Source organism: Nycticebus coucang, chromosome 6 (genome assembly GCF_027406575.1).
Source record: "Nycticebus coucang isolate mNycCou1 chromosome 6, mNycCou1.pri, whole genome shotgun sequence".
Taxonomy (NCBI): Eukaryota; Metazoa; Chordata; class Mammalia; order Primates; family Lorisidae; genus Nycticebus; species Nycticebus coucang.
In genome coordinates, this window is record NC_069785.1 from 81,996,254 (window position 1) to 82,023,976 (window position 27,723).

The 27,723-nt window shown below is 45.7% G+C and overlaps 3 protein-coding genes across 3 annotated transcripts in view; all 3 read left to right on the forward strand.

Moving 5' to 3' along the window:
• Window positions 1–27,723, forward strand: part of LOC128588734 (tripartite motif-containing protein 43-like) — a gene marked incomplete at its 3' end in the record, with an annotated part of 421,410 nt that overhangs the window by 52,534 nt on the left and 341,153 nt on the right. The window lies entirely within an intron of this gene.
• LOC128589156 (transmembrane protein 192-like) lies at window positions 7,777–26,797 on the forward strand. Its single transcript, XM_053596071.1, has 5 exons — window positions 7,777–7,989; window positions 10,310–10,444; window positions 19,921–20,023; window positions 21,250–21,329; window positions 26,678–26,797. The coding sequence occupies exons 1-5, from the start codon at window positions 7,974–7,976 to the stop codon at window positions 26,752–26,754; spliced, it is 411 nt and encodes a 136-aa protein (XP_053452046.1). The 5' UTR covers window positions 7,777–7,973; the 3' UTR covers window positions 26,755–26,797.
• Window positions 12,091–12,787, forward strand: LOC128589155 (U1 small nuclear ribonucleoprotein C-like). The gene has a single exon (XM_053596070.1). It carries the CDS (start codon window positions 12,145–12,147, stop codon window positions 12,556–12,558), a length of 414 nt encoding a protein of 137 aa, XP_053452045.1. The 5' UTR covers window positions 12,091–12,144; the 3' UTR covers window positions 12,559–12,787.

Consider the following 27,723-nt stretch of genomic DNA (forward strand, 5'->3'; position numbering starts at 1 on the left):
CCACGATGCCCGGCTATTTTTTTTGTTGCAGTTTGGCCGGGGCTGGGTTTGAACCCGCCACCCTCGGCATATGGGGCCGGTGCCCTACTCACTGAGCCACAGGCGCCGCCCAGCAGTCATTTTCTTAATTCAATTCCTAACTTACTTATAGTAAGTGATTAAGAAGTAATTTCAAACTTATTAAATCACTATATCTAGTAATGCAATCACATCAAGAGATGATGCTCCGTCTGAAGTGGGGAACCATAGGAATTTCACACAGTAACAATTTTATTTAGATGGCTGAGACTACAAAAATCACTACAGTGAAAACCTGTTTGATTGCCCAAATCTCCTTCCAGGAACTCTTTTCCATTCTTCTTACCTTTGAAGTCTAAGTTAACATCAATGACCCAGTCCTACTAGAGACAACTGTCCCAAATAGACCAATCCCAATTCTTGGGAAATGGAAAAATTTCTCACTAGGTGTCTGGACCTATAATCTAATAATTTTTTTTTGTTTTTTTTTGTAGAGACAGAGTCTCACTGTACTGCCCTCGGGTAGAGTGCCATGGCGTCACACGGCTCACAGCAACCTCTAACTCTTGGGCTTACGGGATTCTCTAGCCTCAGCCTCCCCAGTAGCTGGGACTACAGGCGCCCGCCACAACGCCCGGCTATTTTTTGTTGTTGTTGTTGCAGTTTGGTCGGGGCTGGGTTTGAACCTGCCACCCTCGGCATACGGGGCTGGTGCCCTACTCACTGAGCCACAGGCGCTGCCTGCAGTTGTCATTGTTGTTTAGCAGGCCCAAACTGGGCTCGAATCCACCAGCCTCAGTGTATGTGGCCGGTGTCCTACCCACTGAGCTACAGGCGCTGCCTGAAGTTTGATTTTATAATAATCAAATATATTTTTATAATCAAATATGTTCTCTCATTTTTATAAATGTTGTGAGCTTTTCATACAAAATAATACAGATTAATTTTCATTTGAACACTATTTTTTATGAACATGATATGCTTGTGTGCCTGTGTGAAATGTGTTTTCTCCTCTTTTTATCCATCCTATTTGGTATTTCTGAGGATAGGAAGAGGGAATTTTTTAAACGGAGTTCACTGTTTTTCTTGCAGTGGGAGATAATAAGTTCTTAAGAAATAGGGATAGTTTCATAATGAAATGAATTATCCAAAACCAAAAACTTGGAAAACATACAGGCCTTAATTTATGAAGGCAAGATCTCAGAAGGTCCAGGACAGACTTAGGGTACGTGAACAAGGCCAGGTACAGTGGCTCATGCTGGTGATCCTAGCACTTTGGGAGGCCAAATGGAGGCCAGAAGTTCAAGAATGTATAAACAAGTGCCTGCTTTTCTTTATTATTGTTTCTTGTTACCAACATTTTAAAGGCTTCATGGAATTAAATTGAACTTCTATAAAGAAGGTAAATTTGGCATTAACTTGTTTATAACTTAGCATCAAAGTTTCTACTTTAAAAAATTGATGTCCAGGCTCTGTGTCTATACTCAGTGGCTAGGGTGCCAGCCACATACACTGGGGCTGGTGGGTTTGAACGCTGCCCGTGCCTGCCAAACAACAATGACAACTACAACAAAAAAATAGCCAGGCGTTGTGGTGGGTGCCTGTAGTTACAGCTACTTGGGAGGCCGAGGCAAGAGAATCACTTAAGCCCAAGAGTTTGAGGTTGCCGTGAGCTGTGACTCCAAGGCACTCTACTGGGGGGCAACATAGTAACATTGTCTCAAAAAAAAAAAAAAAAACCTAATGTCCAGATTTGAATTTTTTTTTTTTTCTCCAGAAAAACAGCTCTACAGAATTTAATTTTTGAGGTAGCATGCACCTTAGTCTCAGCTGCTTAGGTGAGAAGATTGGCTGATGCTTGAGGCTAGGCCTTCTAGCCTGCAATGTCCTATGATCTTGCCTGTGAATAAACACTGCACTCTAGCCTGGCCAACACAGTGAGACTCTGTCCCTAAATTTTTATTTTTACTTTAAAAATTTAAAAAATTTCATTTTTCTTTTCCTTGTATGTTCTATTAAGTGCATTTTATTTTTTATTTTTTTGTAGAGACAAAGTCTCACTTTGTCGCCCTCGGTAGAGGGCCGTAGTGTCACACAGCTCACAGCAACCTCCAACTCCTGGGCTTAGGTGATTCTCCTGCCTCAGCCTCCTGAGCAGCTGGGACTACAGGTGCCTGCCACAATGCCCTGTGGCTATTTTTTTGTTGCAGTTTGGCTGGGGCCGGGTTTGAACCCACCACCCTCGGTATATGGGGCTGGCGCCCTATCTGCTGAGCCACAAGCGCTGCCCTAAGTGCATTCTTTTTTTTAAAGTACATGCTGCAAGTTTATCCATGCTCTGAAGTTCTCGGTGGAAGCTGAAGAGCCACGCTATAGCAGAGAGAAGTGTTTTATCTCTTGACTGAGATTGAAGGGGAACACGTGTTGCTCCTTAGAGTCTAAGGAGAGGCAGTGGTTCTCAACCTTCCTAAAGCCGCGGCCCTTTAATACGGTTCCTGTGGGTTACAACACACAGGTTAGAACCGCTGCCTTAGAGGATGAGCTTGGTTTAAAGATGCTCAGGGTTAAGATGTAGCACTCTCATTTGGCCAGAAGATGTCAGTATAACACAAAGGTAGAACAGAAACTTATTTATTTAAACCATCTTATATGGTTTGTGACCAAAATAATATTCAGCTTCTTAAGTGGTAGTCTGGAAATAGTATTTTTGAGGCTCACAAAGAGATAGGCTGATCTTTACCTTTCCAAATCTATCTTGATCTGAAAACTAAGAGCAAGGGGACTCTTAGTTTTCATCACAGTTGATAACACTTTTATGTTGTTATGTTGTTATCTGGTCATGTAGGGAGCAGAAAATCAAAGGTAATGGGGCAGAGATTTACCTTGTTTCTATTTTCTTTCTTTCTTTCTTTTCTTTTTTTTTGAGATAGAGTCTCACTTTGTCACCCTCGGTAGAGTGCCGTGGTGTCTGTCACAGCTCACAGCAACCTCAAATTCTTGGGTTCAAGTGATTCTTGTGCTCAGCCTCCCAAGTAGCTGGTACTCCAGGCGCCTGCCACAACACCTGGCTATTTCTAGAGATGAGATCTCTCTGTGACTCAGGCTGGTCTCGAACCCATGAGCTCAGGCAGTCCATCTGCCTCAGCCACTCAGAGTGCTGGGATTACAGGTGTGAGCCACCACACCCAGCCCACCTTGTTTCTATTTTCTTTAAGAAATTTTTTCTTACAAAGTCTGACAATTAAGTTCTTGAACACACCCTAGAAAAAGTTGTACATCTCATTGTTCAGTATCACTACAGTCACGAGATGGCTGAGGAGAGTACTTTGAAGATGACCATAGTGTTGTTCAGCAGTGAGATATGTAGCATTTTCTAGGATGTGTTTGCAAACTTTATTGTCAGACCTCATATTTGAAAAAAAAAAGGGTAAATTTTTTTGGGAATAGAACTTCCAGCTAATCTGAAGAATTTAGCCATTCTTTTCTCACATATGGTAATAATGATAATACTAACTTCTTTAGCCTGATACTTTTCATTACTTCTTAGAGGAGGGGGGAAAAGTTTTTTATTTATATATTTAATTCATCCGTTCTTCTTCCTTAGTTCTAAATAATTTTGATTTCTTTCTTTATAATTTCTTTGTCCTTCTTACTGTTTTTTTAGGAGCTGCAAGGAGAAAATGCACATTTTGAACTCTATGAAATATCTTTACATATTTGGTCTTCTTTTCCCATTGAAATGAAAAATTGGCTTTCCACCAAAACCAGTAATTTCTTTCTTTCTTTCTTTTTTTTCTTTTTGAGACAGAGTCTCATGGTGTCAGCTTGGCTCATAGCAACTTCAAACTCTTAGGCTCAAGCGATCCTTTTGCCTCAGCCTCCCGAGTAACTGAGACTATAGGCACCTGACACAACACCCAGCTGGTTTTTCTATTTTTAGTAGAGATGAGGTCTCACTGTTGCTCAGGCTGGTCTTAAACTCCTGAGCTCAAGCAATCCACCTGCCTTGGCCTCCTGGAGTGCTGGGATTAGAAGCGTGAGTCACTGTGCCTGGCCAAGAATACTTAACTTATAAAAGCAGGTTGTAGTGGAGATTGTAGGACCTGAGGACATAGTGACTGTGTTCTACGTGCCCTTAGCTCTCTCTCACTGACCTGTAATTCCTTGGAAGGCCTGTGTCTGTCTTAGTCGACTTGTAGAAACGCCTCCTGTGGTACCTGCGGATGCCTGGGCCTGGTGCTTCTGGGCGTAGTAAAGCGGGATCTGGTGTCTGGCTGGAATAGAGCATCTGACTGCAGGTCAGTATGTTGCTTGGAGGAGGAGCTACACAGCATGTGCCTAGAATTGCAACAGGTTCCATAAAACCAGGGTTATTGTTATAATACTTACTACTTACTGCATATCTATTTAGGCATTGCTAGTTCATTTTTTTCTGCAACAACCCTTTGTGGCAAGTATGTTTCCTGTTCTATAGCAGAAGAGCCTGGGCTGTGGGTGAGATACCTGGTTTTGTTCAGAAGAGGCGTAGATCCTGCTCTGGGGCCCTACCGGCTCTCCAGGCTAACACAGCCCCTAGGAACGTGTCTCTTCCAAGTTTTGTATTTTTAATGTACAGTGAGGATTCCATCAACTCTTAGAATCTTTTTTAAATGGCAAATGGAGTAAAGAACAAACATGTAGGCTATGTCTAAAGTAATAAAACCACTTTTAAAATGCCAAAACTGGTCACATATTGTCATGTAGGCAGTTTCTGAGTGAGTGAGCGAGCAAGGCAGTGGGTGAGAAGTGGCAGGAGCATGGAGCCTGCCCACAGAGTGCTGCTGAGAGCTGGCCAGGGCCGGCAGGAGGGATGCCAGACGGTGGCACAGCAGGCGGCCACTGAAGCAGAGGGGTTTGCTGATCTCTGCGAGATTTAGAAAGATTGGTCTAACTCTAGCTGGAGAGTATGCAAGTGCTGGCAGTGAAGTTCTTGAACTCACCCTAGAAAAAATGCCACACACCTCATTGCAGAATGTCACCATGTTCATCTTCTAAGTCCTTCCCTTGGGAAGCTGTGCACAGATGCCAGCACCTAGTCCACCTTTTACAGCAATTTTAGAATGCCTTTTCTGGAATGACCTTCAGAGCGGTCATCCTCCAGCACACAAAAACACAAGGCAACAATAATGAACACCACTCAGCAAGACAGTGCCACACATTGACACGAGCACAGCTGTAAGACACTGATATACCAAGATCATAAAACCTTATGGAGCTGTTCGTACAGCACTGCCAATATAAGTGCACGTTGGCAAGTTTGCAAGCTTAATTGTCAGACCTTTGTACAATGACAGCTCTGATGACCATTCCAGAAAAAGAGTTCCAAAATTGCTCTGAAAGGTAGACTAGGCGCAGGCCACAGTGCATGGCTTCCCAAGGGGAGCACTTCACAGGTGGTTCTAGTGATACTCAGCAGCAAGGTGTGCAGCACTTTTTGGGGGATGGGTTTTGTGTGCCATTGTCAGCAAAACTGCTAAGGAAGTTGCCACCAGAGCCCAGAGGTGAGATGACCTTTGTCTGACCCAAGACAGTGTGCTGGGCAGTGCATCCTCAGGAGGGCCTTACGTAACATCCACAGGACAGACCCTTTACCACAAACTTCATGTGTGTCCACAGACCTCCTGTGCCTACGCCCCCCCTGCCCCGAGCACTGGCACACAGGGCTGCTCAGTAGATTGAAAATCCTCTAAAATCTGTTTCGTTTCTTTGCAGAAGTTTTTTCCTTCCCCAAATGTTTTAAAACTGCATTTGCTGTATTTATAAAACTAATTTACACGGGCGGCCCCCGTGGCTCAAGGAGTAGGGCGCCGGTCCCATATGCCGGAGGTGGCCGGTTCAAACCCAGCCCCGGCCAAAAAAAACCACAAAAAAAAAAAAAAAATTAAAAAAAAACTAATTTACAAAGAATGTGTCAACATGCTAATGTGCTGTGACCCGTCATTGGTGAATGTATGGGGAGGGCTCAGGGCTTATTGGGACATTGCTTTCTGTAGTTAGTTTGGATAGGTCATTTCAACAAGGCTGTTGGGCTCACAATCATTCCTTTTTATTAAGAAATGGGGAAGAAAAAAAAAAAAAAGGAAGGTAATCAGCTTATTGACAGGATAAGGGGGAAGAAAAAGAAATAGAAGGCTTGGTGCCTGTAGCTCAAGCAGCTAAGGTGCCAGCCACATACACCAGAGCTGGCGGATTGGAACCCAGCCCAGGCCTGCCAAACAACAATGACAACTACAACCAAAATATAGCCAGGTGTTGTGGCGGATGCCTGTAGTCCCAGCTATTTGGGAGGCTGAGGCAAGAGAATCACTTGAGCCCAGGAGTTGGACGTTGCTGTGAGCTGTAATGCCATGGCACTCTACCCAGGGCAACAGTTTGAGGCTCTGTCTCAAAAAAACAAAAAGAAAAAGAAAAAATGGGCGGTGCCTATGGCTCAGTGGGCAGGGCACTGGCCCCATATACCGAGGGTGGTGGGTTCAAACCCGGCCCTGGCCAAACTGCAACAAAAAAATAGCTGGGCGTTGTGGGGGGCGCCTGTAGTCCCAGCTCCTTGGGAAGCTGAGGCAGGAGAATTGCCTAAGTCCAGGAATTGGAGGTTGCTGTGAGTGGTGTGAGGCCACAGCACTCTACTGTGGGCGATGAAGTGAACTCTGTCTCTACCAAAAAGAAAAAGAAAAAAAGGAAAAAGAAATAGAAGGTGAGGGCGGCGCCTGTGGCTCAAAGGAGTAGGGCGCCGGCCCCATATGCCAGAGGTGGCAGGTTCAAACCCAGCTCCGGCGAAAAACTGCAAAAAAAAAAAAAAAAAAAAAAGAAATAGAAGGTGAATAAAGTAGCATTCCATCCCCTCCTGAGATCAGACTTTGACAGATAGGTTATTCTTAGTCTTATTTTTTTATAGAAACAAGGTGTTGCTTTGTCGCCCAGGCAGGAGTACAGTGGTGGGATCCCAGCTTACTGGGCCCTTGACTTCCTGAGCTCTCAAGTGATCTTCCTGACTCAGACTCCCCAGTAACTAGGACTGCAGGTGCCTGCCCCCACACTTGGCAAATGTTTAAATTTTCTGTAAAGATGGAATCTTGTTATGTTACCAAGGCTAGTCTCAAACTCGTGGTGTCAAGCAATACTTCCACCTTGGCCTCTCAAAGCGTCCGGCCCATTGCCACATTCTGTTGTTTTTTTTTTAGACAAAATCTCACTTTTATTGTCCACGGTAGAGTGCTGTGGTGTCACAGCTCACAGCAACCTCCAACTCCTGGGCTTAGGCGATTCTCTTGCCTCAGCCTCCTGAGTAGCTGGGACTACAGGCGCCCACCAGGATGCTCACCTATTTTTTGTTGCAGTTTGGCGGGGGGTTGGGGGGATTGGGGGAGGGAAAGTTCAGATTCTTATATACACGTTAATATTATGAGACATTGTTAACTCTTAGGTGTTTTTCCATTTCCTCCAAGTTTGCCCCTCGTTTTTACCCTTTCACTCCCTTTGCTGCTCAGCAGAAACAGTTCTGGGTGCACCTGTACCCTGGGGGTGGCAGTGCAAGGCTGTGGCCAACCTGGGTTTGGCACTCTCACACACAACACTTTGTAACTTTTTTTTTTTTTTATGAGACAGAGTTTAACTTTGCTGCCCTGGGTAGAGTGCCTTGGTATCACAGCTCACTGTAACCTCGTGGGCTTAAGTGATTCTCCTGCTTTGGCCTCTTAAGTAGCTGGAACTATAGGTGTCTGCCACAATGCTCGGCTATTTTTATTTTTTGGTTGTAGTTGTCATTGTTGTTTGGCAGGCACGGGCCAGATTTGAACCTGCCAGCTCCCGTATATGTGGCTGACACCCCAGCTGCTGAGCCACAAGGCGCCAAGTCAACACTCTGCAACTTCTCCAGTGCACAAAAAGTGGGTGTTCTACAACTTAATTCGATTCTGATGCTTCTACCTGCACGTAAGTGTTGGATCTCACAAGTAAAAGGGTGCAGTCCTACAAGACTGCCCGATTCAGATGCTGGTGGAAAGACCAGGCCTCGACTGATGTTAACCAGCAGTTCATAATTTGCTAGAATGGCTCACAGAACTCAGGGAAACACTTTCCTCATGTTTACGTTTATTACAAAAGAGTATTATGAAGGACACAGACAGACAGGAATGTGGGGCGAGGTCTGGAAGAGGCCCTGGTGTAGCAGCTTCTGTTCACAGGAGTTGGGGTATACCACCCCCCTGGCAACCTGAAAGCTTGTTAGATCTCATTGAGAGTTTTTATGGAACTTTATTTATTTATTTAATTCTTTTTTTTGGTTTGTTTGAGACAGAGCCTCACTTGCTCACCCTCGGTAGAGCACTGTGGCGTCTTAGCTCACAGCAACCTCAAACTCTTGGGTTCAAATTACCCTCTTGCTTCAGCCTCCCAAGTAGCTGGGACTACAGGTGCCCACTACAATGCCCAACTATTTTTAGAGACGGGGTCTCACTGTGGCTGGTTTTGAACTTATGAGCTTGGGCAATCCACCTGCCTCAGCCTCCCAAGTGCTGGGATTACAAGCGTGAGCTACCACACCTGGCCTTTTATGGAACTTTAAATTCTAGCCTACCTCTCTTGCTTGAGGTTGGTGGGTGGGGCTGAAGTTGCCAATCCCCTAATCAGTGGTGTTTTGGGTGACCAGCCCCATCCTGAGGCTGTTGGGGTCCAGCCCTAAGTCATCTCATTAGCATGAACCATCGTATGTGAGAAATTCCAGGGGTTTTAGGAGCTCTGTACAAAAACCAAAAACATTTTTTTTTTTAAGAGACGAGTCTTGCTCTGTTGTCCAGGTTGGAGTGCAGTGGTGTGATCATAATTCACTATAACTGGGCGGTGCCTGTGGCTTAGTTGGTAAGGCGCCGGCCCCATATACCGAGGGTCGCGGGTTCAAACCCGGCCCCGGCTGAACTGCAACCAAAAAATAGCTGGGCGTTGTGGCCGGCGCCTGTAGTCCCAGCAACTCGGGAGGCTGAGGCAAGAGAATCGCTTAAGCCCAGGAGTTGGAGGTTGCTGTGAGCTGTGTGATGCCATGGCACTCTACTGAGGGCCATAAAGTGAGACTCTGTCTCTACAAAAAAAAAAAAATAATAATAATAATTCACTATAACTTCAAAGTCTGGGCCTCAAGCAGCTCTTTTGCCTCAGCCTCCTGAGTAGTGGAGACTATAGACACACCACCATGCCTAGCTAATTTCTTTGTTTGTTTTTTTTTATAGAGAAGGCATCTTGCTATGTTGCCCAGGCTGGTCTAAAACTCCTGGCCTCTAATCATCTTCCTGCCTTAGACTCCGAAAGTGTTGAGATCGCAGGCATAAGCCACCACACCTCCTAAAAATCAAATATTGTAACTGTTGGAATTCAAAACACGATACCCCAACTGTGGCGCGTTGGCAGGTTCTATACCTTTACCTCAAAAAGATGGGAAGGGCCTCAGAGGCCAGTTCCCCTTGACCTTTACCTCCTGACTTCCTGCCTCTTATCTTTTTCCTCCAGTGAGTCATGGACACCAGAATTCCTCTTCCCAAAAGTGGGTCACAGAAACTAGAACTCCTCTGTGGCCAAGTGCAGTAGCTCACACCTGTAATTATAACACTTTTTGAAACCCCTTCTTAAAAGCACATGAATGGAAGGGAGGAAGGGATGGCGGAAGAGGGAAAGAAACTAGAACTTTCTCCCAAAGCAAGCCATAAAACCTAGAAAGGCCACTTTCACCCTCCCTGCCCCATTGGGGATGGGTTGAGGGGGGATGCTACACAGAGGACTAAGAAGAATCTAAACAGACAGGGCTTGCTGCCCCCTAACCCCCTGTACTTTGTCCAGGCACATTCCACACAGATGTCCATTCTCCAGTGAACCTAAGAATAAAAATAGACAGTTTTCCCTAGGTCTTTGGTTATTCATTTCTGAAGGCTCCCATGTCAGGTAAAATGTGGACTGAATGAAGGATGTTATGCTTTCCTCTTGTTAACCTGTACTTCGTTATGGGAGTGTCAGTAGTGACCTTGAAGATGGGGAAGAAAGATCTCACACCCTTTCAGTCCCTGCATGACAAAACACCCTGCTGTTACTCTTATCGCTCTGTAAGTTGCAGAGGCTTCTGGAGCTCTGTGAAGCGCCAAAGGGCAAATATGCAGAGTGGCCGCCAAGTTCAATTTTTGCATAGGAACTTTACAGCCACACTGTGTATCACACAGAGACCGTGTATGTATTTGTCCTCACACCCCATGTTTCTGTTTCCCTCCCTTAGGCAACACGGCGCTTCTGCTCATCCTGTGTGTGCAGCACTCCTTTCCCGAGCCCAGCAGACTGTACCTGGACCTCATTTTTGCTGTCCTGGCCCTGGAACTGATCTGTTCCCTCGTGTGTCTGCTCATTTACACAGGTGAGAATCACAAGCAGGCTGTTCTGTCCCAGGGTGAAGCATAGCCGGTTATCTGAGTGACGTGATGTTGCTCCACGTCTATTTTATTTTTAGGAGACAGAGTCTCACTCCGTCGCCCTGGGTGACCTAGACTCCTGGACTTGAGCAATCCTGCCTCAGCCTCCTTAACGGCTGGAACTACAGGCACCTGCCACAATGTCCAGCTAGTGTTTCTATTTTTAGTAGAGATGGGTCTCACCCTAGCTCAGGGTGGTCTTGAACTCATGATCTCAGGCAATCCACCCTCGTTGGCCTCCCATCATAGGCATGAGGCATTGCATCTGGCCCTAAGTTTGCCATTAAAAAAAATTTGTTTTGAGACAGAGTCTCACTAAGTCTTCCTCAGTAGAGTGCTGTGATGTCACAGCTCACAGCAACCTCAAACTCTTGGGCTGAAGCGATTCTCTTGCCTCAGCCTCCCACGTAGCTGGGACAACAGGCACCTGCCACACGCCTGGCTATTTTTTTGTTGTAGTTGTCATTGTTGTTTTGGCAGGCCCAGGATAGGTTCAAACTGGCCAGCCCTGGTGTATGTGGCCAGTGCCCTATTGGCAGAGCTACAGGCACCAAGCCTGTCATTTAAATTTAAAATAGGGGAGGCACCCATGGCTGAGTGGGTAGGGCGCTTGGGCCCCATATACTAAGGGTGGTGGGTTCGAACCCAGCCCCGGCCAAATTGCAACAAAAAATAGCCAGGTGTTGTGGTGGGTGCCTGTAATCCCAGCTACTCGGGAGGCTGAGGCAAGAGAATTGCCTAAGCCTAAGAGCTGGAGGTTGCTGTGAGCTGTGACACCACGACACTCTGAGGGCGACAGAGTGAGACTGTTTTCTAGAAAAAAAAAATAGATAAAATTTAAAATAGGCTCAGTGCCCATAGCACAGTGGCTACGGCACCAGCCACATACAACAAGCCTGGTGGGTTCTAACCTGGCCCGGGCCAGCTAAACAACAATGACAACTGCAACAAAAAATAGCCGGGCATAGTGGCAGGCACCTATAGTCCCAGTTACTTGGTAGGCTGAGGCAAGAGAATTGCTTAAGCCCAAGAGTTTGAGGTTGCTGTGAGCTGTGATGCTATGGCATTCTACGGAGGGTGACATACTGAGACTCTGTCTCAAAAAAAAAAAAAAAAATTAAAAAAATTTAAAATAAAGAAATACAAAATAAGTAAATAACAAAATTATAGATGCAGGCTGTGCCTGTAGCTCTGTAGGTAGGGCACCAGCCACATGCACAAGGGCTGGTGGGTTCAAACCCAGGTGGGTTTAACAGCCCAGGCCTGTTAAAAAAAAAAAAAAGGGTGGCGTCTGTGGCTCAGTGGGTAGGGTGCTGGCCCCATATACTGAGGGTGGCAGGTTCAAACCTGGCCCCAGCCAAACTGCAAACAAACAAAAAAAGCCAGGCGTTGTGGCAGGCGCCTGTAGTCCCAGATACTCGGAGGCTGAGGCAAGAGAATTGCCTAAGTCCAAGAGCTGGAGGTTGCTATGAGCTGTGACGCTATGGCACTCTACTGAGGGTGACAGAGTGAGACTGTCTCTTAAAAAAAAAAAAAAAGAAAGAGGGTTTTCGCACTTACTTAGCTGGTTCAGTTGCGTCGGCGCTTGCTGTGTGCGTCATTTCTGGGCGTCTCAGAACGGAGTCGCTAACGGCCAGGAGAGAATATGCCCAAGTTTTATTGTGATTACTGCGATACCTATCTCACCCATGACTCTCCATCTGTGAGGAAGACACACTGCAGTGGGGGAAAGCACAAAGAGAATGTGAAAGACTATTATCAGAAATGGATGGAAGAGCAGGCCCAGAGCCTGATTGACAAAACAACGGCTGCATTTCAACAAGGAAAAATACCTCCTACTCCATTCTCGGCTCCTCCTCCTGCAGGGGCGATGATTCCACCTCCCCCCAGTCTTCCGGGTCCTCCTCCTCCTGGGATGATGCCAGTGGGACCTGCTCCTGGAATGAGGCCACCCATGGGAGGTCACATGCCAATGATGCCTGGGCCCCCAATGATGAGACCTCCTGCTCGTCCCATGATGGTGCCCACTCGTCCTGGAATGACTCGACCAGACAGATAAGGATAGAGGGGAGTTTTCTTTATGTCAGTTTTTATTACTTGTTCTGCTTCACCAAGAGATCATGGTGCTGTGACGCTGGGTGTTTTCTTAATAGCATGATAAGGAAAACTTGCTCCCCCTTCCTATCAAAGAGAGAGTAAGAATAGTTTTGAAGGGAAAAAGTGGAACCAGAAAAAGGGGCAGTTTTCATTTGTATTGTGAAATGTGAAAATAAAATTGTCAACTGTTTAAAAAAAAAAAAAAGAAAAGAAAGAAAGAGGGCGGCGCCTGTGGCTCAAGGAGTAGGGCGCCGGTCCCATATACTGGAGGTGGCGGGTTCAAACCCAGCCCCGGCCAAAAACCACAAAAAAAAAAAAAAAAGAAAGAAATTATAGATGCAAAACAGCATTTAACTGAAACTTGCTTTGGGGTAAACCATTTAAGAATACACTTTTTTTCCACGTTTAAAACTGTCTGAGGGTTCTGTCTGTCTTTCTGAAAATCTGCAGTGGTAAAATTAAGTAGGCTTAAGATATGTTAAAGTAGAATGGAAGGGAAAAAATTCAGATATTTCATACTTCAGATATGAAAAGTAGAATGGAGGAGAAAAAATTCCAACCCTGGAGAAATCTAGATTTCATTCCTGCTGCTGTGTTATCAGGCAGTAAATTCTATCCATAACAGCATCTAACTTGGTGGTATTAAGCTGATAATTTTGTGACAATAAATATGTCCATGTTGAAAGAAATAATTTCTCTTGTTATCAAGGAGGAAGTCAGGTGGGGGCCTTACCTCTTGTTTTGTTTTACTGTTTTTTTGTGGATCTCTTTAACCCCAAGAGAAGGGTATTTATAGTATGAATGGAATGATGAATTTGTAAACGTGAATGATGTCACCAGCTTAATCAACTTGTATGTTTGTATTTATAGTTAACAATTAGCCAAATGAGGTACAGGATTGCATTTGTAGGCGCTCTAAATCACTCTAAAAATAAAAAGATACATACCACCCAGTGTACTGTAGAACAGAAATTTCAAATATTAAGGGGCTACCCATGTTTCTGTTACATGGGTGCCTTGTGTAATGCTTGGTCTGGGTTGCAGTGTGCCCACCACTGGAAGAGTGTGTGGTGGATGGGGCAGGTGAGTCTTCACCCCATTCCGCCAACCTCTCCCTCAGGTTCCAAGGTCGTTAACACCTTCTGTGCCCATGTATGTCCCTCATTCAGTTCCCAGTTATTCATGAGAGTATGTGACATTTAGTTTTTCCATTCCTGAGACGCTTCACTTAGGAAATGGTCTCCAGTACCATCCAAGTTGCTACAAAAAACATCATTTCATTCCATTTTTTTTTTTTGAGACAGAGCCTCAAGCTGTCACCCTGGGTGACAGTGCCATGGCATCACAGCTCACAGCAACCTCCAATTCCTGGGCTCAAGCGATTCTCCTGCCTCCGTCTCCCAAATAGCTGAGACTACAGGCGCCTGCCACAAAGCCTGCCCGGTTATTTTTTTGGTTGCAGCTTTCATTTTTGTTTGGCGGGCCCAGGCTGGATTTGAACCCATCAGCTCAGGTGTATATGGCTGGCGCCTTACACCCTTGAGCCACAGGGCTGAGCCCATTCCATTTTTTTTTTTTTAAAGACAGAGTCTCAAGCTGTCGCCCTCAGTAGAGTGCTGTGGCATCACAGCTCACAGCAATCTCAAATCCTTGGGCTCAAGCGATTCTCTTGCCTCAGTCTCCCGAGTGGCTGGGAGTACAGCTGCCCGCCACAACGCCTGGCTATTTTTTGTTATAGTCGTCATTGTTTATGTGGCCCAGGCTGGGTTCGAACCCGCCGGCCTCGGTGTATGTGGCCGGGGCCCTACCCCCTGAGCTACGGACGCCGCTCCATTTCATTCCTTTTTATAGATGACTAGTAGTACTTTGTGGTATACATGCACTACATTTTATCTATCTACTCATAATTTATAATTCATGAGTGGATAAAGATGGGCACTTAGGTTGATTCCACATCTTTGCAATTGTGACTAAACATTTGGGCGCAAATAAGCATTTGTGTCTTTTTGATAAAATGACTTCTTTTCCTCTGGGTAGATACCCAGTAGTGGGATTGCTGGATCGAATGGTAGGTAGGTCTACAGGTCTCCGTTTATTTCTTTGAGGGATCTCCAGACTGTTTTCCGTAGAGGCTGAACTAGTTTGCAGTCCCATCAACACTGTGTCGACCTTTCTCTTTGCATCCAGGCCAGCTTTTGTTGTTTGACTTTTTAGTAATGGCCATTCTGACAGGGATAAGATGTGAACCTCGTTGTGGTTTTATTTTATTTATTTTATTTTTTGAGACAGTCTTACTATGTCTCCCTGGGTAGAATGATGTGGCGTCACAGCTTCAACCTCCAACTCTTGAGTTTAAGAGATTCTCTTGCCTCAGCCTCCCTAGTAGCTGGGACTACAGGGCGCCTGCCACAACGCCCAGCTATTTTGTTTTGTTTTTGTGCAGTTGTCATTGTTGTTTAGCTGGCCTGGGCTGGGTTGGAACCCTCCAGCCTCGGTGCATGTGGCTGGCGCTGTAACCACTGTGCTATGGGCACTGAGCCCTCATTGTGGCTTTAATTTGCGTTTCCCTGATCACTAGTGATGCTGAGCATTTTTTTTTTTTTTTAATTGTTGGGGATTCATTGAGGGTACAATAAGCCAGGTTACACTGATTGCAATTGTTAGGTAAAGTCCCTTGATGCTGAGCATTTTTTCATATTTTTGTTGGCCAATTGTCTGTCTTTTGAAAAACATCTTTTCATGTTTTCTGCCCACTTTTTTAATGGTAGATTTGTTGCCCATTTGTTTTGAGTTCTTTGTTGATTCTGGATATCAGCCCTTTATCAGATGTTCAGATTGAGGGTATTTTCCCCCATTCTGTAGGTTGTTTGTTTACTGTTATTTCCTTTGTTGTACAGAAGCTTTGTAATTTAATTAAAATCCAATTATTTATTTTTATTATTGCTGTGTTTGCCTTGGAGGCCTTAGTCATAAATTCCTTTTGCAAATTTTCTGTTTTTAATTATTAAGAGTATGTAATGTTGCATATCTTTATAGGGTGTACGTGTGATGCTTTGGTATAGGCATAGTGTGGATTAATCAAGGCAGGATAATTAGCTGTCTATTACCTTAGACATTTATCATTTCATTGTGTTGGGAACATTCCAGTTCCACTCTTTTATCTATTTATTTATTTTTGTAGACAGAGTCTCACTTTGTCACCCTCCATAGAGTGTTGTGGTGTCATAGCTCACAACAGCAGCCTTCAACTCTTGGGCTTCAGCAATCCTCTTGCCTCAGTTTTTTGTATTTTTAGTAGAGAGGCGGTCTCGGTTTTGTTCTGGCGTGGCTGGAACTCCTGAGCTCAAGCAATCCACCCGCCTCAGCCTCCCTGAGGGCTGGGATTCTTTTAGTTAATTTTAATTTGCACTTTAACTTTCTGTTGGTTGTTGTCTCTTTGTTGTGCTATTGAATATTGTTCATTCTAACTGTAGTTTTGTACTCATGAACCATCCCCACTGTCTCCCCCGCTCCCTGCCACCCTTCCTGGCCTCTGGTAGCTAGCTGTCTTAAGGAGAGCAATTATTTTTCTTTCTCCTCATTTTTTAAGGAATAGTCAAGTTTGGTAGTGAGAAGGGAAAGAGTAGAACAGGAGTGAATCCGTGACAGACTGAAGACCTTTGCACCAATTTTTAAAAACATTTAGGCCAGGCGCGATGGCTCACACCTATAATCCCAGCACTCTGGGAGGCTGAGATGGGTGGATTGCTTGAGCTCACGGTTTCAAGACCAGCCTGAGCAAAAGAGAGACCCCATCTCTACTAAAAATAGAAAACCGAGGCAAGAGGATCGCTTGAGCCCAAGAGTTGGAGGTTGCTATGAGCTGTGATGCCACAGCACTCCACTGAGCATGACAGAGAAAGACTCTGTCTCAAAAACAAACAAAAAAAGCCAAACTCACTGGACTCTAAATGCGATTTCTCTTTTTACTTTGAGATTGGATACCACTTTGCATTGGCCAGGGTGTCCAGGAGGCTGCCTGGCCTTCGCCTGCTGTGTCCCCAACCTCCACCCCATGTCCAAGGGGCTGTCCTGTCCTGACCATCTGAGACCCTGGTGGAAATGCAGCTTTTTTCTGCTTATGTGTTTCTTTTATTTATTTATTTTTTCTGAGACAGAGTCTCACTATGTCACCTTGAGTAGAGTGCGATGGCATCACAGCTCACAGCAATCTCCAACTCCTGGGCTTCCACGATTGATTCTCTGGCCTCAGCCTTCCAAGTAGCTGGGACTACAGGTGCCGCCAGAACGCCCGGCTATTTTTTGTTGCAGTTTGGCCGGGATGAGGTTCAAACTCTGTATATGGGGCCGGCACCCTACCCACTGAGCCGCAGGCGCCGCCCTGCTGCATGTGTGTTTCTCATTGATTTTTGGTAGACGCATATTTATTTCCCTGTTTAGCAATTAGTGCACAGTATCAGTAGCTTGACACCTGGCAAGCAGCAGTTTCGGTGGTAAAGGAGAAGGTGGAAAGGGTGTTTTTTGTTGTTTATTTTATTTTCGGTCAACAACCATTTCTAGTTTCCAGAATAAGTATATGGAAGGAAGTCCAGGAGAACCACATAAAAGAACGGAAGAGTGGCGCCTGTGGCTCAAAGGAGTAGGGCACCAGCCCCATATGCCAGAGGTGGCGGGTTCAAACCCAGCCCCAGCCAAAAACTGAAAAAAAAAAAAAAACAGAAAGAACAAACGGAAGAGGAAGAAACTTGTTTTTTACTTGTTTTCCAGAATTAGCTGATGCTTTGAAGGGTGTGTTGCCTTGGCACTCTACCAAGGGTGATAAAATGAGACTCTTTCTCTAAAAAAAAAAAAACCACACACATACAACATGCAGAACTGTAACTTTTTTTTTTTTGAGACAGAGTCTCACTTTGTCACCCTCCGTAGAGTGCTATGACATCACAGCTCACAGCAACCTCCAACTCCTGGGCTCAAGCGATTCTCCTGCCTCCGCCTCCCAAGTAGCTGGGACCACAGGCGCCACCACAACACCCGGCTATTTTTCGGTTGCAGCGGTCATTGTTGTTTGGCGGCCCAGGCTGGATTCAAACCCGCCAGCTCAGGTGTATGTGGCTGACGTCTTAGCAGCTTGAGCCACAGGCGCCGAGCCCTTGCCTCAGTTTTTTAATTTTTAGTAGAGATAAGGTCTTGCTTTTGCTCAGGCTGGTCTGGAACTCATGAGATCAAGCAGTCCACTGGCCTCAGCCTCCCGGAGTGCTAGGATTATAGGTGTGAGCCACTGCACCTGGCCCCTGAACATTATATTTTAAAATTTATTTTATTTTCAGTCATAGAAAGGCCTGTGGATGTACACTTTAGATGGGTGAATTGTATGATACATGATACTTTATCTCAATAAAGTTGTTATAAAAAGGGAAAGATTTTAAAAATATCATGTGGAGATTTTTAAACATTTGATGCCTGGGTCTAACCTGCCTCCCCTTCCCCAGCTGACATGCTAAATCTTCTGATCATTTGGAGTACGTAGGTGGCCGTCTGGGTTACAGTCGTTAACCTATATTGAGCAGGTGTGGCTCACTCCGTGCCACTTCTCCCCACCTGTGGTAGGGAGTGTTCGTTGCAGCCAGATCCCAGTCGTCATTCGGAAGGGCAGAGCCCCAGGACCGTCACCCAGAGATGCAGAGTATTGCGTCTGCGTTGTCAGACCTGAGAAGTTGGGCTCAGCAGCTTTCATTGTCTCTGTCTTTACCTCTTTGCACTGACTTATTCCCACTTGTATTAGTCTGCAGGGGCTGCCATAAAAAATGATTACAGACTAGGTGGCTTAAACACCAGAAATTAATTTTCTCACTTTTCTAGAGGCTGAAAGTCCACGGTCAGGGAATCAGCAGGTCTGGTCTTGCCCAAGGCCTCTCTTCCTGGCTTGCAGAAGGCCATCTCCTCACTGTTCACACATGGCCTTTTCTCTGTGTCTGGCTTTCCCTGTGTCTCTGCCTCTTCTCACAGGGTACCTATCCTCTTGTATTAGGGACCCACCCTTACGACCCCACTTAGTTAACAGCGTAGCCATTAGCACTGTTCAGTCAGAACCTAAGCGGCCTGGTGACACCCTGGGTCCTTCCTTGTACCTCGTTCCCCAAGGATTGGATAAGGTTGATGGTCAGTCACTTATCCGTCCTATTCAGTCTGTCTGTCGCTCAAATCTTCCTCTATGGTGACTGCCATCACCTTGGTGAGGCACCCCTCTTCTCGTATTTGGGTAGGTGCAGTAGGCACGCGGTAGGTCTCCCTCCAACGTCTTCCGACTCGTTCCTTTCTCTGGCCATGGTGAGTTTGTTCGTATTAATCCCTGTCATCAGTGTCAGAATGGCCTCTCCCCAGCCTGCTCTTCAGGAATGATGGTGAGATCCTTTCACTGGCTGCCAGTGCTCTCAGGATAAAATGGAAATGTCCCGCATGACACACCAGCCACTCGAAATGTGTTCCCTGCCCACCTGTCCAGCCTCACCTGCTGTGGATACCCCCCACCCGTGTACACACACACCTTCTCCAGACCATAGTGTTTGCCCAGGCACTTCCCACAGCTGAAATGCCCTTTTCCATTCTCCTCATCTGTGTGATGAAGCTTTATCCTCTTCCTCCTCTGGGAACCCCCTACAGGGTTGGGGACTGCCTGGTAAGGCCAGCTCAGCTCTTTGTGTGATCTTCTACCCAAGGCACTTCTCACACTGTCTTGGAATGAAGACATGTTTTCTGTATTTTCCCCTGGACCAGTGTGGTGTCAACAGTGGGGCTCTGATGTCCTGCATCCTGCTTTTTTTTTTTTTTTTTTTTCTCAGTGTGTCTCTGCCACAACACCGGGCTATTCGTTGTTTGCAGTTTGGCCAGGGCTGGGTTTGAACCTGCCACCCTCGGTATATGGGGCCGGCCCCCTACCCACTGAGCCACATTCACCGACCAAGGTTTTTTTTGTTGTTGTTGTTTTTGTTGTTTTGGCCGGGGCCAGGTTTGAACCTGCCAGCCTCAGTATACGGGGCTGGTGCGCTACCTACTGAGCCACAGGCGCCGCCCTGATGTCGTCCTCATTTGTGGAGTAACCAGAGCACCTGCCCTCTGGGGTGGCTGCGAGAACTGAATTTGGGCATCCATGTAAACACTTATTACTACCAAAGTAATGTTAATTCCTATCTTTGTGGGGCTTTCTACAGGTTGTAGTAGTTGTCGAAATAACTTGAGTACGTTAATAAGAACAGCTAATAATTTAATTGAATAAATAGACTTTTTTCAGAATTAGATCTTACTAATAATGACTTTATTATTTTAGTGAAAGTCCGAAAATTTAATAAAGCCAAACCACAACCTGATGCATTTGAAGAAGAAAAAATCTATGCTTACCCTAGCAATATTACCTCAGAGACTGGATTCAGGTAAGGGTCAGGTGGGGAGTAAAATAATTTTTTCCCCCTGGAAGGCTAGAAACCATTTTAATGTTCGGAATTTATGACTATTTGTGCATTTATAATTATGTTAGATTTGTTTCTTTCCTTTCAGCTGTGGTGAAACTAAGTCTTAAATCATCAGACACGAGCCAGGCATTGTGGCGGGTGCCTGTAGTCCCAGCTAATTGAGAGGCTGAGGCAAGAGAATCACTCAGGCCCAAGAGTTTGAGGTTGCTGTGATGCTACAGCACTCTACAGAAGGTGACAAAGTGAGAGTATGTGTGAAAACAAAAATTAAACGATCATATGTAAATTTACTAAAAGGTTCATATGCTTCATGCAAAAGTGAGGTTAACCATTTAGACAACCAGTCAGCCTCTCAGAGCTTTTGATGTTATGTCACCGGATGTTCCCTCTGAAGTGCTTTGTTTGTAGGTTTCTACAAACCTGCTGGCTTCTCTGTTTCTCTGTTTTTTTGAGACACAGGGTAGGTCTATCTGTCTTGGCTAGGTTGGTCTTGAACTCCTGGACTCAAGGGATCCTCTTGCCTCAGCCTCCCAAGTAGCCAGCTGGGTCTGCCCTCCCCCACCCCTCACCTTGTTTCTGTCGTGGCCTCTTCCTAAGCAACTGCCATGGCTTACAATATCATCCATATCTGTTTGAGAGACTGGGGTCAAAATAGTTATTAAAAAAAACTATATAAATTGAAAGTAAGGGGCTGGGCCTGGTGTCTCACACCTATAATCCCAGTGCTCTGGGAGGCCAAGGCGGGTGCATCGCCTGAGCTAATAGGTTTGAGACCAGGCTGAACCAGAGTGAGACCTCTTCTCTAAAAACAGCTGGGAGTTGTGGTGGGCACCTCTAGTTCCAGCTATTCGGGAGGGTGAGGCCAAGAGGATCGCTTGAGCCCAAAAGTTTGAGGCTGCTGTGAGCTAAAATGCCATGGCACTCTACCAAGGGCAATAAAGTGAGACTCTGTCTCTACCCCTCGCCCCCCAAAAAGAATTGTACAAAATTAATTTATTTCAAGAGTGAAAGTTACTTTACATGATTCATGAAAACATGTCGTTTGGCAGTATTGCCCTGGTGTGACATGCAGGAAATGGTAACCATTACAGCATGCGCTCCTGAAAACTGGAAGACGCTTGTTTGCAAGGAGAGTAAGGGATACTGGTGAATACGTGTAACCCCTTTATATTTTTGGTTATTTGCAGCACTATTTCAAGCCTGGAAGAAATTGTTGAAAAGCAAGGAGACATAATAGTGTATCTGAAACGACACAACACCCTGTTGAGTAAGCGATTGTTGGCTCTCTCTTCCTCAGACCTGGGCTGTCGGGCAAGTAAGACATGACAGGCTCACGGCCACTATGGCAACTGCAGAGGAATCCAGAGTAACTTAGGATCTACTGACGAGGTGCCACAGTGGCTTTCACCAAGTAATATTTACAATTTTGGTTGTAAACCCAAATTTGGTTCTCCCCTCTGTGGCTGTGAAATACATGGGGCTCCTGGGTCATTTGAAAGTTGCTTTGTAGAGGCCTCGGTAACTGAAGAATGTCTGCTCTGTACCTTTGGGAGTCATTAACTGCACTGTGTGTCCGAGTTTCAGCCTCTCTGTGGTCTGCACCTTTTCCACATGACATTTAAAACCCTGAAATAATTTGGCTTTTTACAGAATTAAGGCAAGACAATCTACTTCAGTCAAGTAAGTTCTTCCCACTTCTGAACTGACAAGAGAAGAGCTTGCTTCCACGGCATTTTCCTGCATGGTCTTATCCAGTATTGGATGCACTCACGCAGTGTCGGGTGATAGCGTGGGCCTTGTGGCTTTCAGAGAATTTTCTCAGTGTAGAACCAAGGTCTCACTAGGTGATTTACCATGCAGATTCTTACAGCTTTCTCTTCCTCAGACATAAGATATGCAAATTCCTTGGACCAGTGTTAGACAAGCCTGTGTTGCCTCATCTTGGCAGCACCATCTGTTAGCAATAGCTGAAAAATGTAGAGAATTTAGACTGCCGCTTTATTTTTGCCCTTCTTCAAGAAGTGGACATATGATTCAGTATTGATAATACCTTCATTGAATCAGTAGGTTCTCTTATACAAAAGGAATCTTTTGTGATTTTAAATTAGTCTAAAAAGAAGAATAGAATCCTCTTTATTCTTGGACTATACTTAAAAATTGTGATGGGAATAAGTATCAGTTTACATACGGATATTAAACTTACCTAATTTTTAAGATAAAGTATTTTTATGAGCCTGGCATTATCTATTCTTTCTCCTATGAGGCCCCTGTCCGTTGTCATACTTGTCATCAGCACTGGTACGTGCAGCCTTAGGAAGACTTCAGACGAAGACTTACTGTGAGGGGAGGGGTATTTGTGATTGTGTGGGTTGGTGGTCTTTTTTGGTCATTAGCTAGATATTCAACATTTGATTTGAAAAGCTATGTACAAATTCTACTGAAGGCTTTTGAGCAAGGAAGTGACAACTTCAGTTTTAGTTTTGGGAGGATCATATTTTAGTTCAATACAGGGGAAATTTGGGTGGCAGAAAGATGTGGCCCTGAACTAGGGCAGGTATAGTGACATTTTATTATAAGTGTATATGCATATATGTATATAGACAGAGATGTATATGTGTGTGTTACAAATGACAATAGCATCATGACTTACTATAAAATTAAAAGTTTATTTTTTTTTGAGACAGAGTCTCACTTTGTCACCCTTGGTAGAGTGCCGTGGTGTCACAGCTCACAGCAACCTCCAACTCTTGGGCTTAGGCAGTTCTCTTGCTTCAGCCTCCTGAGTAGCTGGGACTACAGGCGCCTGCCACAATGCCCGGCTATTTCTTGTTGCAGTTGTCACTGCTATTTTGGCTGGCCGGGGTCGGGTTCAAACCTACCACCCTCGGTATGTGGGGCCGGTGCCCTACCCACTGAGCCATAGGTGCTACCCTAAGTTTATTATTTTTTAATGGCAATATTATAAAATGCAGATAAAGCCTAGGAATGTATAACTTATATAGGTAAGAGATATATTCATTCAGTCATCTCCACTTTTAATTTTGGAGAGCAAATGCCTGTTTTTAGATATAGCTGTTGCTGGGACATTCTAAAAGTTTTCAACTAAAGAAAAATTGAAGAGCTTAAGAGCCTATTTTGTTTATTTTTTGAGACAGAGTCTCACTGTGTTGCCCTTGGTAGAATGCCATGGTGTCACAGCTCACAGCAACCTCAAACTCTTGGGCTTAAGTGATTCTCTTGCCTCAGTCTCCCAGGTAACTGGGACTACAGGTGCCTGCCACAATGCCCGGCTGTTTTTTTTGTTGTAGTTGTCGTTGTTTTGGCAGGCCCAGGATGGGTTTGAACCCGCCAGCTCTGTTGTATGTGGCTGACACCCTAGCTACTGAGCCACAGGCACCCAGCCTTAAGAGCCTCTAAATTTTGCTTTTGGCTATGGTACTTTTCAAAGGGAAAACAGCAGTAGTTGCCCTGGGGAGAGTGCCATGGCATCAGCCTTGATCATAGCAACCTTAGACTCCTGGGCTCGAGTGATCCCTTTGCCTCAACCTCCTGAGTAGCTGGGACTACAGGTGCCCACCACCAGGCTTGGCTAATTTTTCTTGTTTTTTGTAGAGACAGGGTCTTGATCTTGGTCAGGCTGGTCTTGACCTCCTGAGCTTAAGGGATCCTCCCACCATGGCCTCCCAGAGTGCTATAGGAGTGAGCCACTGTGCCCAGCCAATGCTTACTTAAACAAAAAATAAATTCAGTTTGGATCTATAGTCAGTTTCTGAGACATACAGGATAAACTTTGGTTTATAAAAAAAGGTATAGTTGGACCAGGTGCCGTGGCTCATGCCTATAATACCAGTACTTAGGAGGCCAGTGCTCCATGATAACATGGCACTCTACTGAGGGTGAAAAAGTGAGACTCTGTCTCAAAAAAAAAAAAAAAGTATAGTTAGATAGTTAGGATACTCAGGTTCTGATACAGTATCTGTGTAATCACCAACACTTTTCTAAATGTAGTAATGAACATTTCAAACAAGAAATGAAAATGAAGGGCTGCGCCTGTGGCTCAGTCGGTAAGGCGCCGGCCCCATATACCGAGGGTGGCGGGTTCAAACCTCAGCCTCGGCTGAACTGCAACCAAAAACTAGCTGGGCGTTGTGGCGGGTGCCTGTCGTCTCAGCTACTCGGGAGGCTGAGGCAAGAGAATCGCTTAAGCCCAGGAGTTGGAGGTTGCTGTGAGCTGTGTGATGCCATGGCACTCTACTGAGGGCCATAAAGTAAGACTCTGTCTCTACAAAAAAAAAAGAAATGAAAATGAAACTAAGAATTAGGGCTGGGAGCGGTGGCTCATGCCTATAACTAGCACTCGGAAGCTGAGGTGGGTGGATCGCTTGAGCTCATGAGTTTGAGACCAGCCTGAGCAAACGCAAGGCCCTATCTCTACTAAAATAGAAAAACTTAGGCAAGAGGATCACTTGAACCTAAAGGGGTCACAGGGAAACTTGCTCTTTTCCCTTAGGTTGGTTTGCTGAAAAGTCAACTCACAGTTATGGTAGATTAATAAGAGAAAGGTTTATTTCCAAATACCATGTGCATGGGGGAATGACTTCCCAAAATCTCAGTGATGGTCAGTGGCTTTTAAAGATGCTTTTTAGGGCTTGGCTCCTGTAGCTCAGTAGCTAGGGCACTGGTCACGTGCACCAGGGCTGGCAGGGTTCCAGCCCAGCCCGGGCCTGCCAAACAATGACAACTACAATGACAAAAAAAATAGCCAGGTGTTGTGGTGGACACCAGTAGTCCCAGCTACTTGGGAGGCTGAGGCAAGAGAATCGCTTAAGCCCAAGAGTTTGAGGTTGCTGTGAGCTGTGACGTTACAGCACTCTACAGAGGGCGACATAGTGAGACTCTGTCTCAAAAAAAAATGCCTTTTAAAAGGGAGGGGGAAGAGAAACTGGAAAGTATTTGTGTAGTTAAGTGGTTGCTAGGGGGATTGTAGGTGGAATGTGTGTAGATGGGTAGAAACAGACTGAGTCGCAGATTAACCTGAGGGACAGGTCTCAGTGCTTCAAATGACCTTAGGGCCAGGTCTGTGTGATAAGGAGTCCAGCAGCCCCTTTCTGATTCTAAATCAGGTTACTCGGCTTTTATAGAGGACAGGCCAGTGCTTTCTGATCAAAAATGGCCTTTGCACTTAAAATATTCTTTATACCAAGGAATCATATTTTGGGGTGAAATTTCCTTCCTTCAAGCCCAAGAGTTGGAGGTTGCTATGAGCTGTGACTCCACGGCACTCTCCTGAGGTAGACAAAGTGAGACTCTGTCTGAAAAAATAAATATATAAATAAATAAAAATAAAAACAAAGAGGCTGTATTAGTTTGCAATCCCACCAACTGTGTAAAAGCATTCCCCTCTTTCTAAATCTATACCAGCATCTGCAGCTTTGAGACTTTGTGATGTGGGCTAATCTTACTGGGGTTAGGTGATATGTCAGGGTGGTTTAATTTGTGTTTCTTGGGTTTCTTGGCTGAGCACAGTCGCTCATGCACTCTGGGAGGCTGAGGTGGATGGATTGCCTACACTCAGGGGTTCGAGACCAGCCTGAGCAAGAGTGAGACCCTGTCTCTAAAAATAGCCCAGTGTTGTGGCAGGCACCTGTAGTCCCAGCTACCTGGTAGGCTGAGGCAAGAGAATCGCTTGAGCCCAAGAGTTTGAGGTTGCTGTGAGCTATGACACTACGGCACTGTACCGAGGGAACAAAGTGAGACTCTGTTCCCCCCCCAAAATTTGCATTTTTCTGATGATTGGGGACGATGAGCATTTTTTCAAATACTTGTTATCCATCCTCTGTCTTCCTCAGAGAAGGTTCTGTTCATGTCTCTAGCCCAGTGACAGTAGATTTTTAGAGGGGATTGTTAGTGCTTTTATTTTTTTGAGATAGAGTCTCACTTTGTCCCCCTAGGTAGAATGCCTTGGTGTCACAGATCACAGCAACCTCAGACTCTTGAGCTCAAGTGATTCTCTTGCCTCAGCCTCTCAGAGTGCTAGGATTACAGACATGAGCCAGCAAGCTCGGCCTTATTAGCTCTTTTTTTGTCGATTAATTTGAGTTCTCTGTAGATCCTAGTTATCAAGCTTTATCAGATTTGTAATATGCAAATATCTTTTCCCATTCTGAAGGTTGTCTGTTTGCTTTGGTTGTTGTCTCCTTAACTATACAGTAGCTTTTTGGTTTAATTAAGTCCCGTTTATTTATTTTTGTTGTTATTGCAATTGCATCGGAAGTCTTCTTCATAAAATCTTTCCCCAGGCTGACATCTTCAAGAGTTTTCCCCACACTTTATTTCTAGGATTTTTATGTTTCACTGCTTAGGTTTAAATCTTTTATCCATCTTGAATCAATCTTTATAAGTGGTGAGAGTTGCGGGCCCTGCGGATAGTCCTTAAAGGGCTGTGTCCTTTGCTTTTGCTGCCTCAGGGCCTGGGCAGAGAGAGACTGTGTGTGGGCCTTGCAAGGTGGGCAAAATGGGCACTGCTGGGTGGGCAACAAAGAGAGAGAGCTATGGAAGGAGCCGGCTGCCCTCAGACTGGGGGTGAGGAGGGTACCACATTTTGTTTTTAGACAGAGCCTCAAGTTGTCGCCATGGGTAGAGTGCTGTGGTATCACAGCTCACAGCAACCTCCAACTCCTGGGCTCAAGTGATTCCTGCCTCCGCCTCCCAAGTAGCTGGGACTACAGGCGCCCTCCACAATGCTTGGCTATTTTTTTTTTTTTTTTGGTTATAGTTGTCATTGTTGTTTGGAGGGCCTGGGCTGGATTTGAATCCCCCAGCTCGAGTGTATGTGGCTGGCACCTTAGCCACTTGAGCCATAGGCGCCAAGCCGAGGGGAGCACATTGTTCTGCTCTTAAAGAGTCCGTGCAGCCCTCCTCCCCTTCTCCAGCTTGGTGGTCCTAGATCAAGAACAAAGGACTCTATGTGTGGTCAGGCATCCAAAGAGTTGTGAGCCCCAGCCCAGCCCCTCTACCCCTCTACCCTCCTGATACAACCATGGGCTCTGGCAGGGAGTAGGTGGCTACCCTCTGCCCCTGTGGGTCAGCAGTGATTCTCTGCACTCCTAGCCAGCCCTGGGGAAGGTAGGAAGGAGCTTCCTGGTGCTGGGCTACCAGTTTGGGTGTGGCACAGAGGCTGGGACTTGGGCACAGGGCCTCAGCTATCTTTCCTCCTTCATGGGGGTAGTGACCCTGGCTTTTCTCCTTGCTCTGTGAATGAGTAGACCCCGCAGTCGTATCAGGGCCTCCTCTCTCCTTGAGAGGGCCCCTCCCAGCAGCCGCTGACTTAACTACCACAACCCCCGCAGAGGAGCACTGAACTTCCACTGCTGGCAGAAGCCCCCAAGTGCTGCACCCAGCTGCTCGTGGTTGATCTCTTGAGCAGGCCTGCACATCCCTGGCTACAGAGCCCAGCTGCTCCTAGCGCATTGGGTGAAGTTCAGCAGGCAGCCCGAGCCCTTCTGTTGCCTCCCACCTCTGCTCATCTGGGTGTGCACCAGGCAGCAGCTCTCTGTGCCCTGCCAGACCCAACTCTACCTTGTCTCCAGTGACCACTTCATCCTGCACCCCCCACTGCTGGTCCACCATCCCCATCCTGCCCATACGGCCCCTGTTGGGCA

Bases quoted from the DNA above. Each gene is read 5' to 3' on its own strand.
- LOC128589155 (XM_053596070.1), top strand. From the start codon at position 12,145: ATGCCCAAGTTTTATTGTGATTACTGCGATACCTATCTCACCCATGAC.
- LOC128589156 (XM_053596071.1), top strand. The intron at 10,445-19,920 runs GTGAGAATCACA...TTATTATTTTAG, and splicing joins GTGTCTGCTCATTTACACAG to TGAAAGTCCGAAAATTTAAT. The intron at 21,330-26,677 runs GTAAGCGATTGT...GTTTTTAGACAG, and splicing joins ACGACACAACACCCTGTTGA to AGCCTCAAGTTGTCGCCATG.